The sequence below is a fragment of the Malaclemys terrapin genome, chromosome 2 (genome assembly GCF_027887155.1).
Source record: "Malaclemys terrapin pileata isolate rMalTer1 chromosome 2, rMalTer1.hap1, whole genome shotgun sequence".
Taxonomy (NCBI): domain Eukaryota; kingdom Metazoa; phylum Chordata; order Testudines; family Emydidae; genus Malaclemys; species Malaclemys terrapin.
The window spans coordinates 283,668,366-283,682,968 of record NC_071506.1 but is presented as its reverse complement, the minus strand read 5'-3'; the positions used below and the strand labels follow the sequence as shown (position 1 = coordinate 283,682,968).

Here is a 14,603-nt window from a genome sequence, read left to right as displayed (position 1 = left end):
CAGAATGATGGAGCAGCAAGGACCAATACGGTGCAGCCTCTCGGGCGGCCGGGCCAGAACGTGTCTGTTTGGAAATCGGAATTTCCATCCTGCAGGAAATTCTTACATGTCGACATTGGTTTTCATTCCAAAATGAGAGAAAAGGTCAGAAGAGCAAACATTTTGGTGGAATGTTTCTGACAAATTTCCATTCAGGACTGTTGAAAGGACGTGGTTTTTAACGTGTTCGATTGAAACTTTTCACTCTGAATTTTCCCACTGGAAAATGCTGCCAACACTGACTTTTTCCCCAGGAAAAATGTCAATTTCAGCCAAACCTGGTGTTTTGTCTTGGGGAAATTTCAGTCCACAAACTGATACCAGCCATTTGCATGACGCTTTCAGGCTCAGTGATGTCACTTGATTGGATTTAAAACAATCTGATCAATGGAGAAAAGGTTTTTTTAACCCCCCATTCCCTCCGCCTTTTTAACATTGTAAACAGGTGTTTTAAATGCCTCCCAGGCTGCATGTGCAGCGGCTCCTAAAACCTGCAGGTGCTTTTTGCCCTGCGCTGTCCCAGCTGACTACCTGCAGGCGGTTGGACTCTCTGAAGTTCTCCTCTTTGTTAAGAAGCTAAATTGGGAGCCCTAAACCAGCCCCCTGTGTAAGCAACAGTCCAGCTCAGAGCAGCTGCTTCCTCGGAAGCGCTGTGTTGGGAGCATTGTGTGCCAGAGGTGGTGGCCTGGCACAGCTAACATCCTTCTCTGCCATCAGGGTAGCTGCTCTGGGCCTGGCCTCTGGCATCCTCCTGGTTCTTCTGCTCTTCTGCCTGTACAGAGTGTTCTGCCCCAAAAACTATGGGCAGAACGGGCTCTCGCACAGCCGGAGGAAGAGAGGGGACCTGCCCTGCGACGACTACGGCTATTCCCCACCCGAGACCGAGATCACCCCCCTGGTTCTCAGGGGTCACCTCATGGTAGGTTGGCCTGGAGCATACGCAGTGTCCAGTGCGCCTCACTGCAGGGGGCCCACACAACCCACCTCTCACCCCCCTTTGCCACCTTGAAGTCGCAGACATCAGAACTGGTGGGCATGTAATGTAGCACTGAGCCATGTGACTCACTGGGGCTAGCGGGGGCCAGGGGCACTGCGCAGGCAGGCAATGGGGTGGTGGAGCAGGACGTGCCCCCATGTCTTTGGCCCTCACAGTCTGTGATGTGCTCTGGGCCCTTGGCTGCTGGCCCAGCTGGCGCCCTTCACTAGCCGGGCTGTTCAGCCCCTCTTTCGTGGCAGTAGCTTGCAGAGTGCATCCTGGTTTGTTCTCCGTAGTATGAGGAGGTGGGTATGTTCCAGATGGGCTTCATAGAAATGTGCTAGATTCCCAGCACACTGACTACCATGCTGGGATGGCCCTGCAGGGCTCCTTCCTCCGTACCTTTCCCGCGGGAAGCCATGCCCCGTAGAGCGCAGCCGGCCAGCATGTGGCCTGGATGCCAGATGGGGCCCATGGAGACTACAGCACCCCACTCTACACGCAGACTTGAGAGTTTTACACTGCAGCCTGCAGCCGCCTTCATCTTGAGTATGGAACTGAGACTACAAGTCCCAGCATGCAGTGCTCTGACTTGAGCCAAGCAGCCAGCCCGCATTGCATGCTGGGGCCTGTTGTCTCTCCTCAGGCCACACCTCTGCATTGAAAGTGAAGGCAGCTGGAGTCTGCCCACTGGTGCCAGTGTGTGCAGTCCTTGGGCTCTGAGCCCATTGCTCTGGTGATCCCAAGCCAGCGAATCGTTTCTACCTGAGCTTCACTGGCTAGGGGCTTCTGCCAGGTTGGGGGAGAGTGCAGGGCACTCCCAGATATGGTGGGGTTTGCTGGTTCCACGGACTCAGTCTAGACTGCTCTTCCCCCTCAGGATATCGAGTGCCTGGCCAGTGACGGGATGCTGCTTGTCAGCTGCTGTCTGGTGGGTCAGATCCGAGTGTGGGATGCTCAGACTGGAGACTGCCTCACTGTCATCCCCAAACAAGGGTACGTTCACTACTGTGTGGATAGCGCAAACACGCCCTGTCCTTATACAATCGCTGCTCGCTAACCCGGCGAACACGCCCCTGTCCTTATACAATCGCTGCTCGCTAACCAGTGCAAACACGCCCCTGGCCTTATACAATCGCTGCTCGCTAACCAGTGCGAACACCCCTATCTTTATAAAATTGCTGATTGCTAACCCGTGCAAACACGCCCCTGTCCTTATACAATCGCTGCTCGCTAACCCGTGCAAACACGCCCCTGTCCTTATACAATCACTGCTCGCTAACCCGTGCAAACACGCCCCTGTCCTTATACAATCGCTGCTCGCTAACCAGTGCGAACACCCCTATCTTTATAAAATTGCTGATTGCTAACCCGTGCAAACACGCCCCTGTCCTTATACAATCGCTGCTCGCTAACCCGTGCAAACACGCCCCTGTCCTTATACAATCGCTGCTCGCTAACCCGTGCAAACGCCCCTGTCCTTTATAGTCACTGCTCACTAACCCGTGCAAGCATATCCCTGTCCTTATACAGGCAGTGCTCACTAACCTGTGCAAACATACCCCTGTACTTACAGATCAGTGTTCACTAACCTGTGGAAAAACACACCTTATTTACACACTCAGTGCTCATTAACTCATGTAAACACTCCCCTGTCCTTACACGATCGCTGCTCACTAACCCACGTAATGCTGGAAGAAATTAACTCTCGGTTTTTGGTAGGACACCCCACTGCCCCAGCTGTTAGGAAAGGGGTGATTTTCACCCCTCCGTAGAGTCACAGTTCACCTGTTGCCTGTTGTTCCCAGCCAGTCCCTCACCCTCTCCCAGCCTGTACGGAAGGGAGCGCTAACCTGCAGCTGCTGCATTTCAGGTTGCGCAGAGACAGCAGCGGCGTCTTTGATTACCAGGAGAGCTGGGATCAGAGCCCAGAGCTCAAGAACGAGCTGGAGGATCCCTTCGACAACAGCCACCCGCTCAAGAGGATGCTGAGCCCCCCGCAGCCCCCTCTGTTCTGCGACCAGCCGGACCTCACCTCTCTCATCGACACCAACTTCTCGGAGCAGGCCAAGGCGGTGGAGCCGGAGCCCAGGCACCGCGCAGTCTGCGGCCGGCACAAGGACACTGGCTACAACTTCGGCAGACTGGTAGAGAAGGTCTACGAGGAGCAGAACGCTTCGAACTGCATGAACTTCGCCGGCTTCCCGGCCACGCACGGGCAGGCCATTTCCTGCACGAGGACGGGCAGCACCAGGGCCCTGAGCTGCGGGACGGGGGAAGGAGGGTGCAGTGCCCGCAGGAAGAGCCTAGGGGACGAGCCTTTGGCCGGATTTGAAAAGTCCTCCCCCATTGCTGCGTGGGCCGGTGACTTGGAAAGCTCTGTCTGGAGCCTGGACCTGCGGGGCAACCTCATTGTGGCTGGCCGGAGCAATGGGAAGCTGGAGGTAAGTGTGGGGGGGCTCCCTGCCCCTGAATGGGCACTGAGAAGGTCATAGCAGGCTGCACTCCACACTCACCCATCCATGGTCCCGGAGCACTGGTCCCTCTGTGGCGTCCCTGTAAGTGAGGGCACAAGGCAGCTGTACTAGGGTGTTTCCAGAACTCCTGCAGAGCCAGGTGGTAACAGATCTGCAGCCAGGTATGCCACCGGCACGCCATGGCCCAACTCCTCCTGCCCCCAATGCTGGGGCCCCAGCTCCGGAGCTCCTGGAGGGACTGCTGTCAGCCGCACAGGGCCTAGGACACACCCTGGCAGCCGAGGGCAGCAGGGTGGGGCTGGTGACAGACACACTAGACAGCTCATTACATGAGTTTCCATTTCCCGTCCTGCTCTGCCACGCTGGAGCCGGGAAGGACTGACTGTGGCCAGGGCTCCCCTTAAAAGTTAGGTCGAAAAGCTACATCGCTCAGGGTGTGAAAAATCCCCACCGTGGACTGACAGAGCTGCGCTGCCCTGGCCCCCATGGAGCCGCAGCTCAGTCTCCAGAATGCATCCATCCATGCAGTTGCCGGCGCTCCGGGAGGTGGTGTTCCCGCAGCAACGGAAGAACCCCTTCATCGGCGTGGCTGCGACTACACTCCGGGGTGATGGCGGCGCGGCTGTGGCTCCATAGTTGTGCTGGTGTAGTCTGCGTAGCATAGCCATGCCCTGAGCTCGCTTCTAAACATTGTCTCCAGGCATCACAAGATTGCTTCAAAATCTGGTGCAAATCCATCTCTACTGCGAACAGGAACAGCAGTGGGGGGCCCCAGGACTGGGCTAGCGGGAGGTGCTGCAGGGCAGGACTGAGATGGATTGGGGGATCCATATATAATTACTTCAAGGCCCCAGCTCTCAGGGGACCTGGCCACAGCCAGCATTATTGTTACAATCATTTTAAATTCCAAACCACTTGAATTCCCCCTGGCCAGCTGCTCTGCGAGGCAGGGACTCCTCCCCCGGCTCCCTGTAACTCCGCCTCTCTTCCAGGTGTGGGATGCCATCGAGGGGACCTTACGGTGCTGTAACGAGGAGGGTCAGTCCGGAATCACAGCACTCGTCTTCCTGAACAACAGGTAACGGACAGAGCCTCTGAGGCGCCCTTCCCCAGGGATCTCGCCAGGGAGGAGGCTGTGAAGGCAGGAGCCCAGCTGTCTGGGTCCAGGGGAGGTGATGCAGGCAGCCCTGGGTTGTGGCAGACAGAGCTGTGAGCTCCCCTTTCTCGCCCGCAGCCCTGGGGCTCTGGCTGAGAGCAGTGGGTTGCCAACAGTCTCTCATTCCAAGGGGCGTCCCTTATTTCTTCGTCTCCGTACAACGAGATCGGGAGCAGGCAAGAAATACCCCTGGCGAATGCAGCTGAGTCCTGCTTAGTGTTGTTAACAATCGCGAGAGGAGGGGTGGGGTGGGGTGCTAAGAAAACACTCCCTTCTTTTTGAAATGCAGGGTTGGCAGTCCTGGAGTTATTGGTTCCCATGTGCCCAGTAGCCTCTTCTCCTCCGCGGATTTAACCTCTCCACCGGGTGCTGGGTGGTTCAGGAGACCGGTATACAGAGCCTTTCCCTAGGTCCCCAGCTCCCATCCAGCCCAGCTGGGTGCCAATCGAGCTGTTCCCATCTGTCAGCTGTTCGGTGGCCTGGTCTCAGTCTAGTTTCCAAGGGAAACCTCATCACAAAAGCCACCGCCCAGGACTGTCCCCCCTTGCTGGCAGACTGGGGCCTGGAGACTGACCCTCCCACTGCCCCTCTCCAGGTGGTGGCTGGGTCACATGGGCGCCCGGAAAATCTGGGTGTTGTCCTTACTCTGCAACTGGAGTCGTCCAGCCTCCAGGGCTCTTGTGGGGATGGAGAAGAGGCCTCTCCTCACCTTTGTCTATTTCTCTCTCCCAGGATTGTGGCTGCCAGGCTGAACGGCTCCTTGGATTTCTTCTCTTTAGAAACCCACTCAGCCTACAACCACCTGCAGTTCCGAGGTAAGCGAGCGCCTGGGAGGGAAAACGGCCCAGATCTGTAAACCAGTTCAGGTGCCAAACTCCTATTGATTTCAGTGGCACTGAGATACCTCAGTACCTTTGAGGATCTGGGCCCGTGGCACTGATCCAACAGACAGAGCATTAGAGCGGGACTCGGGAGACCTGAGTTCTGTTCCCAGCTCCGCCGTGTGCCTCCGTTTCCCTTCCGACCCCTTTGTCTGTCTTGTCCAGTTAGACTGTGAGCTTTTCAGGCCAGGGCCTGTCTGTCCCTCGGAGTTTGTTCAGGGGCCCTGATCTCAGCTGGAGCCTGGAGGTGCCACTGCTCTGGGATGACGAGCCAGTCCAGCTCCTTGCCAGTGCACGATGGTTCCCTCCACTTTGGAGTGGGCTGGTGGGGAGGGGAGCTGTGGGGGAGGGGTGGATGGACTCTGACCTGTAGCACAGCCCATGCAGAGAGGTGAAGATCTGAACGGGCCGTGGGCACAGCCCTTCCTTCCCGCAGGGGCAGGGGCAGAGAAGCTGACGGTGCTGCCAGCGCTGGGCCTGCCTGCTGGGTAATCCCAGGGCACTGGTCTCCAGCAGCAGATTTACTCAGAAGTGGCCACCGATTTGGGGGCCCACCTGGAGACCCCCAGGCCCACCTTTCCGAGGTGCTGAGCACTGCCACTTCCGATGGCCCCCGCTGGAACAATGGGTGCCCAGCTGTGCTGAAAATCAGACCCCGGGTGTCTCAGGTTGGGCCTCCAAAACTGGGGCACCCACCCTCCGCGGCCACTCTTGGGCGTGCTGGCCCATGTGTGGAAGGCTGCAGTGCCCACCGCCCCTGCTATGTGTGTGCTCCCCCAGGAACCCCTAGCAGGAGCAGCATCCCGTCCTCCCCCATGTGCAGCAGCCATGACCTCATCATGTGCCAGCTGACCCACACGGTGTCCTGCGCCCATCAGAAGCCAATCACGGCACTGAAGGCTGCGGCTGGGCGGCTGGTGACAGGCAGCCAGGACCACACTCTGAAAGTAAGTGCTCCCCTGCCATGGGTCTCCCCAGTAGGGCCCCGGGCTGGCGGGGCGGGTGTGGGCAGGCTGTTAGTATGGGGCGGGGCTCTTAGCACATGAGCATCTGTCATGGGGCTGATGGGTTGGTAGGCACGCATGTGTGGAGAGGAGTACACGTGGGGGTGTGTCAGTGTGCGGAGCAGAGTACCCGTGTACGGGACGTGTCCGTGTGCAGAGCGGAGTACTCGTGTATGGGGCGTGTCCGTGTGCAGAGCGGAGTACCCGTGTACGGGGCGTGTCAGTGTGCGGAGAGGAGTACCCGTGTACAGGGCGTGTCCGTGTGCAGAGCGGAGTACTCGTGTATGGGGCGTGTCCGTGTGCAGAGCGGAGTACCCGTGTACGGGGCGTGTCAGTGTGCGGAGAGGAGTACCCGTGTACGGGGCGTGTCAGTGTGCGGAGAGGAGTACCCGTGTACGGGGCGTGTCCGTGTGCGGAGAGGAGTACCCGTGTACGGGGCGTGTCAGTGTGCGGAGAGGAGTACCCGTGTACGGGGCGTGTCAGTGTGCGGAGAGGAGTACTCGTGTGCGGGGCGTGTCCGTGTGCGGAGCGGAGTACTCGTGTGCGGGGCGTGTCCGTGTGCGGAGCGGAGTACTCGTGTGCGGGGCGTGTCTGTGTGCGGAGCGGAGTACTCGTGTACGGGGCGTGTCAGTGTGCGGAGAGGAGTACCCGTGTACGGGGCGTATCAGTGTGCGGAGAGGAGTACTCGTGTGCGGGGCGTGTCCGTGTGCGGAGCGGAGTACTCGTGTGCGGGGCGTGTCCGTGTGCGGAGCGGAGTACTCGTGTGCGGGGCGTGTCAGTGTGCGGAGAGGAGTACTCGTGTGCGGGGCGTGTCTGTGTGCGGAGCGGAGTACTCGTGTACGGGGCGTGTCAGTGTGCGGAGAGGAGTACCCGTGTACGGGGCGTGTCAGTGTGCGGAGCGGAGTACCTGTGTACGGGACGTGTCCGTGTGCGGAGCGGAGTACTCGTGTATGGGGCGTGTCCGTGTGCGGAGCGGAGTACCCGTGTACGGGGCGTGTCAGTGTGCGGAGAGGAGTACCCGTGTACGGGGCGTGTCTGTGTGCGGAGCGGAGTACTCGTGTACGGGGCGTGTCAGTGTGCGGAGAGGAGTACTCGTGTACGGGGCGTGTCCGTGTGCGGAGCGAAGTACTCGTGTACGGGGCGTGTCAGTGTGCGGAGAGGAGTACTCGTGTACGGGGCGTGTCCGTGTGCGGAGCGAAGTACTCGTGTACGGGGCATGTCAGTGTGCGGAGCGGAGTACCCGTGTACGGGGCGTGTCAGTGTGCGGAGAAGAGTACACGTGTACGGGGCGTGTCCGTGTGCGGAGCGGAGTACTCGTGTACGGGGCGTGTCCGTGTGCGGGCCAGGCACCGATGAGGTTGGCTTGGCAGAATGATGTCAATCCATTGCCCTCCAGATTCTACGGGCGGACGCTGGCGTTGCCCTTCTGCACATGGCCCCGGTCCGTTGGGGGTTTGCAAGCCAGAGCCCCTCGCTGAGCCCCTGGGTCACGGCTCCTGCTGCGTCTATCTAGAAATGTGGCCTGGGCCATGAGAGCTGCCAGCCGCGGCACTGCCTCTGGCCTCCCCGGGCGCCCAGGTGCTGCCTGCAGAACGCTCTGCCCTGGGGTGGTCACTGAGGGTGTGGGGGGGACTCTGGGATGACATCACTGCCAGGCCCTGGGCTCTGGAGCGCCCTCTGCTGGGTCATCTCCATGAAGACACTAGTGCACCAAGGGAGTAAGCCAAACCTGCGTGTTAATGCCAAGCTGCCGGTGCAAACGGGGAGGTGGGGAAGGGACCTGGTGGTGAGGAAGGGGTCCCATGGGGGTTACAGATGAGAACCCTGCTGCTCTAGCGGGGTGGGCGGTTCAGAGCTCGCTGCCTCAGGCTGTGTTCTCGCTCCCCTGCAGGTATATCGGCTGGAAGATTCGTGCTGCTTGTTTACACTGCAGGGTCACTCAGGAGCAATCACAGCTGTGTACATAGACCAGGTACGGCCCTGAGGCCCTGAACGCGGACACCAGTGCTGTGCGCCTAGCCGGAGAGCTCGGGGCATGGGCCGGGTTCGGGGCCTCCCCTCAGTGGGCTACGTTACGGCAGGCAGCCAGCCGGTGCGCTAGGAGATGAGGAGGGTCGGACTCACCCTCCCAGCCAGAGCACTGCTTGCTTCAGGCAGGGGATCCCTATTCCTACAGGTGGCACTTTCTGGGTTGGGAGCTGGCGTGGCCCTGAGTGGCCAGGCTGGCAGGCGTGATGGGGGCGCAGCTCTGAGGGGGTCTACCCCGCTGTGAGAAGTACTGCCCCGACGGGAGCTGGCCTTAGCTGGGCTCATCTCCCTGGGAGCATGCTCCGGGCTGCCGTGTGTGGGGATGGGCACAGGCTGGGCACTGCACCAGGCCCTCTGCAGCCCATCTGGGCAGGAGCTGTCTGCTGGAGGCCTGGCACTGTGACTTGCTGCAAACCTGGCTTTGTTTAACAACAGACGGTGTGCTTTGCAACCCCCCAGTAACAACCTGGGGCCCTCTGCCCCCCTCTGCTGGCCTGGGCCTCCTCTCTGACCGTAGGCAGTAAGGGGAATGTGCCAGACGCCAGCCTTGCCGGTTACAGGCCTAGCCACAGAGACCATGGCTCTTTAAAGCCTACGGGGGGGTGTTGCTCTGAGCACTGGGAGGCGCCTGGATGGGAACCCCATTGTCCCGGGTAGGAGTGAGTGAGCCGTGCTGCAGCGCCCCCTGCAGTGCCGGGGAAGGCCGCCCCAGGGGTCACTGCTCAGACTCTTGGCCCGTGTCCTTGCAGACAATGGGGCTGGCGAGCGGGGGCCAGGATGGCGCCATCTGCCTTTGGGACGTGCTGACAGGAAGCAGGGTCAGTCACATGTACGCCCACCGCGGGGACGTCACCTCGCTGACCTGCACCACCTCCTGTGTGATCAGCAGTGGCTTGGATGACGTGATCAGCATCTGGGACCGAAGCTCCGGGATCAAACTCTATTCCATCCAGCAGGCAGGTGCAGGGCCCAGGCCGGGGGCCGGGAGCTGCCGACGCCCCTGATCCGTGGGGAGTGTTGTGGGGCATGTGTCTGCTGGGGGGGGTTAGTTCCGTGGTCAGATCGCTGGGGGGGGCTTCCTTGTTCCAAGGGCAGATGCTGCGCAAGCTCTGTCCGGGCCAGCCGCGCCTGCCTAGCCCAGCTCAGGCCCCTCACTGCCCCAGCTCAGACTGTGTTTGCCAGCCGGGAGGTGGGGGGGGAGCCGGGGAGCCGTGTGGGATGGGCAGGAGGCTGTTTATGGACCTGCCCCGAGGCGGGGAGTGGAGCTGCATGGAGTCGGCTGCGGAGAGCTTGGACCCTGCCACTGGGGCTCGTGGTGCTGAAATGAGTTGTGTCCCCCGCCCCACCCCAGCCTGGCAGGGAGCTGCGATGCGGGGGCAGGGAGTCTGCTCCACTATCGGAGCATCTGTGAGCTCTGGGCTGCCACAGCAACTCCTCGCAGGGACCCCTGGGGGGGTGGGGGAGCAGGGCCGGATGTGGGACTGGGTGGGGAGCAGGAATGTGGGGGAAAAGGGGGAGCAGGGCTGGATGTGGGATGGGGGGCAGGGAAGGGACGGGGTGGAGGGGAGCAGGGCTGGATGGGGGGCAGGGAAGGGAGGGGGAAGAGGGGAGCAGGGCTGGATGCGGGATGGGGGGCAGGGAAGGGAGGAGGGGAGCAGGGCTGGATGTGGACAGGGCAGGGAGCAGGGATGTGGGTGGAGCAGGGCCAGATGTGGGACTGGGTGGGGAGCAGGAATGCGGGGGATATGGGACGGGGGATTGGGGAGCAGGGCCGGATGTGGGATGGGGGGACAGGGAAGGGAGAAGGAGGAGGGGAGCAAGGCTGGATGTGGGATGGGAAGAGGAGGAGGGGAGCAGGGTTGGATGTGGACAGGGCGGGGAGCAGGGATGGGGGTGGAGCAGGGCTAGATGTGGGACGGGGGGATGGGAAGCAGGGCCAGATGTGAGATGGGGGGCAGAGCCAGATGTGGGATGGGGGGGCAGGGATGGATGTGGACAGGGGAGAAGCAGAGCCAGATGTGGGATGGGGGGGCAGGGATGGATGTGGACAGGGGAGAAGCAGGGCCGGATGTGGGATGGGGGGCAGGGATGGATGTGGACAGGGGAGAAGCAGGGCCGGATGTGGGATGGGAGGGGGGCAGGGATGAAGAATCTCTCCCCCCCCAAGAACGATCTGAGTTGGTGTCGCTGCCCCAGGGCTGCACCCGAAGGGGGCCCGGCATGGAAAGGTTTGGGGGCCCCCGATCCCAGACACCTCCCTGGGCCCCCATTACCGTCATGTCGGAGCCCCCCCGAGGCAGGGCCGGGCAGTTCGCCCCATCGGGCAGAGGGGAGCTGAGCACAGACTAGGATCAACCTTGTGGAGATGGACCGAGGGACTTGCTTGAGGCCCCTGGGGAGGCCGGCAGAGCAGAAAGCTGAGCCCGGGTCTCAGGCCAGTCGCTGGATCCCAGACCAGGCTCCCCCAGCTCCCCCACTGCCTGCAGCGCCCCCTGCTGCTCCTGCGCTGAGCCTGCAGGACGGGACAGCTGGTCTCTGCCCTGGGCCTGACAAAGTGGCCCCTCCGGTGCAGGGAGATGCACTAATGGGGACGGCTGGGCCTGTGCTGTAGCGATGGCCCCAGGGCTCAGTCCAGCACCTTTCCCTGCCTGCTGTGACACTGCTGGGGACCATATTGCAGGGCCGCGAGGTGCCTGACTGGCAGGCGCCATCTCTGACGCTCTCCTCTCTGTTCCTGGCGCAGGACCTGGGGTGCGGGGCCAGCCTGGGGGTGATCTCCGATAACCTGCTGGTGACGGGAGGCCAGGGCTGCGTCTCCTTCTGGGACATCGGCTACGGCGACCTGCTGCAGACTGTCTACTTGGGGAAGAGCAACGAGTCGCAGCCGGCCCGGCAGATCCTGGTGCTGGAGAATGCCGCCATCGTCTGCAACTTCGGCAGCGAGCTCAGCCTGGTCTACGTGCCCTCGGTGCTGGAGAAACTGGACTGAGGGGGCGGAGCTGGGCCCTGCGGGCCGCCGTATCTGAGTTCTGATTGGACAGCGCCTGGGGTGGGAGGACAGGGCAGGAGCTCCAGGGGGGTTCCCAGGAGAGAGCCTGCTTCTCCCTCCCTTCCTCCCCCTCCCCAGCTCCTTGGATCCCAGGCGCTCCCCCTGCAGCTGCCTGGGTGGGGCTGAGCCCTGCTCTGCCTGTGGCCCCCCCACCTCAGGCATCCCCCCGCCCTGCTCTTGCTCCGCAGGTCAGTTCCTCCCTTGGGGCTGCAGCAGAGCTCAGTGGGGACGGGCCCGTGGGGCAGGAAGCCGGTGCTGTCACCAGCTGGGGGATGCCCTGGGGAAGCTACCAGCGAGCCGGACTGCACAGCAGGTGGCCAGAAGACCGAGGAACAGTCAGTGGGATGGGGCTTAACAGAGCCTGGGCCGTGCAATGCCGTGGGCTTGGGGAGCGTGGGGGCCCAGTGCCTATGGGGCTGTGACGGTAGACAGGGGAACTCCTGCCCCAGCTGGGGAGGAGGCTGCGGGTGGGGCGGGGCGGGGCCTAGTGGTCTATTTGTGGGATGGGGAGCCTGGCCCTGCTGTGTTCAAGGCCGGGCTTGGCTGCTGCCTCCAGCAGGGGCCTGGCGCTCTCCGTGGGATGTGTCTGCAGCTGTGAAGCAGGCAAACCCTGCCCTGCCTCCTGAAGACACGAACGCCTGGAGAACGTGGCCCAGTGCTTAGGGGGGCACTGCCCAGGTCAGCCACGGGCTCTCCAGCACGGGGAGAGGGAGCCCGCGCCGGCATTGCTAGGGTGGCCGTAGCCCCACTGTGCGAGGTGCTGTACCGACACGGGTGCCAGGCCTGGGTCCTGGTTCCCCTCTACCAGCAAGGCCTGTGCCCCAAAGGGCAGGGCAGGGCAGGGGCCGTGTACGTTACAGTGTGTCCCGCTAAGGCAAGTGAAATCCCGCCCATGGCCAACGGGCATTTCCTGCAGTGGATAAGGGCAGCTTCGACCCTAGAGGGGAGGGGGCCTCAGCCCCCCCCCTTGTGTCCTGGCTGGCATTCAATGCCCACTGCCCCTGTGCTTCCCCAGCGCTGCCTGCAGGTGCGGGCCCTGCCCAGGGAGGGGTGCCGGGGCCAGAGCCTTCAGCTGTGGGCATGGGCTCGCTGGCCCTGGCTTGGGCTGTGACAGCGTGAGGGCCAGGTGTGGGGGGGGGATGTTAATTCACTGGCTGTTGTAGCTCAAGCAGGCGCCGTTAACCAGCTCCTGCACTTGCCTGGTCACAGAAAAGGGGGGGCAGAGCTGGTGGCCGATTGGGCGGGGGTGGGGGGGGTGAGTTGAGCAGCGGGAAAAAGCAGACGCTGACCAACTACCCCCTCCCCCTCCCTCCTGCATTAGCACTGGGCTCCGTCTCCCTGCCTTGGAACGAGAAGGGCGTGCTGGGCTCTGCCCTGGAGAGCCCTGTACGCCCACATCACCTGCCCTATTTATTGCTATGCTGTATATACTTATTTATTACGGTGGGTGACCCAGGGGGCGGCCTGCAGCCCATGGCCAGCGCTGTCCCAACCGCAGCAAATGCCGGCAGCTCCCTGCTGCTCTGGGGCACCAGGAGCCTGGCTCCAGGACAGCCCAGAGCAGAGTCCTGGCATGAGCCGGGGGCAGCTGAACCCTCTGGCTGCTGGCACAATAAAGGGGCATGCATTGGGACAGGACATGCGCGTAGGGGCTGCGAACTGGGGCAGCTTCCCTGAGCTCTTGGAACCCAACCCCCTCCCCTCCCCCCCAGTAAGTGGTTGGCTTTGTTGATCTCTGGAGGAGGGCGGCTGCACCATCGGCCCCTGCTTGTGGGCCAGCCATTGAGCTTTCCTGACCCCATGGGCAGGGCCCCTCTGTCCAGACACCGGATGGGCTGTGAAGCCCTCTCCAGGGGAGATGGCGCCGCGAGCATGGCTGCAGGCCCAACAGCCAGCACGTGCCATGGAACCAAGCAGGGCTTTTCCATCGCTGCTGTCGGAGCAGTCTGCCGGCCCAAGGAGCCATGGGACCGTGGTGCTGGGAGCCCAGATCTGGCCTGATCATGTCATTGACGAAATGAGCCTATGGCATAAGCTGGCATCTGTCATCCCCACAGCGGGGACAGTCACCACCTCTGCTCAGCACAAACCACAGTCCCAGCGAGCCTGAACCTGCCTTGGGCACGCATACAGGAGCCTCCAGCACCCAAGCTGGTTTCCCTGGGAATGGGAGAAGGCCCCTTCCCAGGCCACGGAGCCGCATGCAGGGGAACAGGCACCATGTCTGTCCTCAGTACCAGCACTGGGAGGGGTGGCAGAGGGGTTCCCCAGGGCCTCCTCCTGGCTTGCTCGCCAGTCTAGTGTCTACTCTGGGGAAAGCCTGGTCTGTGGTGACCACAGCATGTGAACGCTTTGCGAAGAGAACAAGGAGCGGGGGGGAAGCCTGGCTTGGCTAGCCATGCGGCCAGGCCTTGTGAGGCCATTGGTCAGTAGCTGGGGGGGAGCCCTACAGGTGAGGATCCCAGCGGGTTTATTTCACTCTACATGTTTGACAGCAGGACGTGCTGCTCAAGCGCCTGTTTGTGTGTGATGTAATGCTGTGCCTGTAGAGACCCACTGAGGCGGAGTGCTGCTGAGAACTAACCTCCCGCCCGCCTCAGCCGTGGGGCAGGCGAGCTGAGGGCCCAGACAAGGCCGTGGCTCTGGTGGGACCTGCAGTCTGGGAGCAAGCTGGTCGCTGAAAGTCCAACCACCGCTGCAAGCAGCTTGGGGGGGGGGGGGGGCTGCTCCTGAGCCCCTGGGCCGTGTGCTCGCTTGCTGATGCCCTGGCTGTGTCTGTCCTGCCTTGGGTGGCCTTAGCCCTGCTGTACGCTTTGTACTGTACAGTGGAAGCTTTTTTGTACCAGATTGTGTTTTATAACCTGTACAAAGACACATTAAACCAAACTAACTGAAACCCAGCGGCTCCGCCTGCTCCCTACTCCGGGGGCTGGCTGACAGCGCCGGCTTCTGCAATGCGTCAGCAGCAAACGCAGGGCAGCACTTCCTGGGGC

General features: G+C 61.8%; 1 protein-coding gene across 4 annotated transcripts in view; it reads left to right on the top strand.

Annotated features, from left to right (window-relative positions):
* Nucleotides 1-14,506, top strand: part of SCAP (SREBF chaperone) — a 107,025-nt gene extending 92,519 nt beyond the window's left edge. For all 4 annotated transcript variants that reach the window (XM_054016810.1, XM_054016811.1, XM_054016809.1 and 1 more), the window contains 9 exons: nucleotides 757-958; nucleotides 1,896-2,011; nucleotides 2,889-3,459; nucleotides 4,485-4,570; nucleotides 5,381-5,463; nucleotides 6,310-6,476; nucleotides 8,425-8,505; nucleotides 9,311-9,517; nucleotides 11,305-14,506. In XM_054016810.1, coding sequence (XP_053872785.1) covers nucleotides 757-958; nucleotides 1,896-2,011; nucleotides 2,889-3,459; nucleotides 4,485-4,570; nucleotides 5,381-5,463; nucleotides 6,310-6,476; nucleotides 8,425-8,505; nucleotides 9,311-9,517; nucleotides 11,305-11,550 — 1,759 coding nt within the window. In that variant the 3' untranslated portion in view covers nucleotides 11,551-14,506. The remainder of the gene's footprint in view (nucleotides 1-756; nucleotides 959-1,895; nucleotides 2,012-2,888; nucleotides 3,460-4,484; nucleotides 4,571-5,380; nucleotides 5,464-6,309; nucleotides 6,477-8,424; nucleotides 8,506-9,310; nucleotides 9,518-11,304) is intronic.
* The last annotated feature ends 97 nt before the right edge of the window (nucleotides 14,507-14,603 follow it).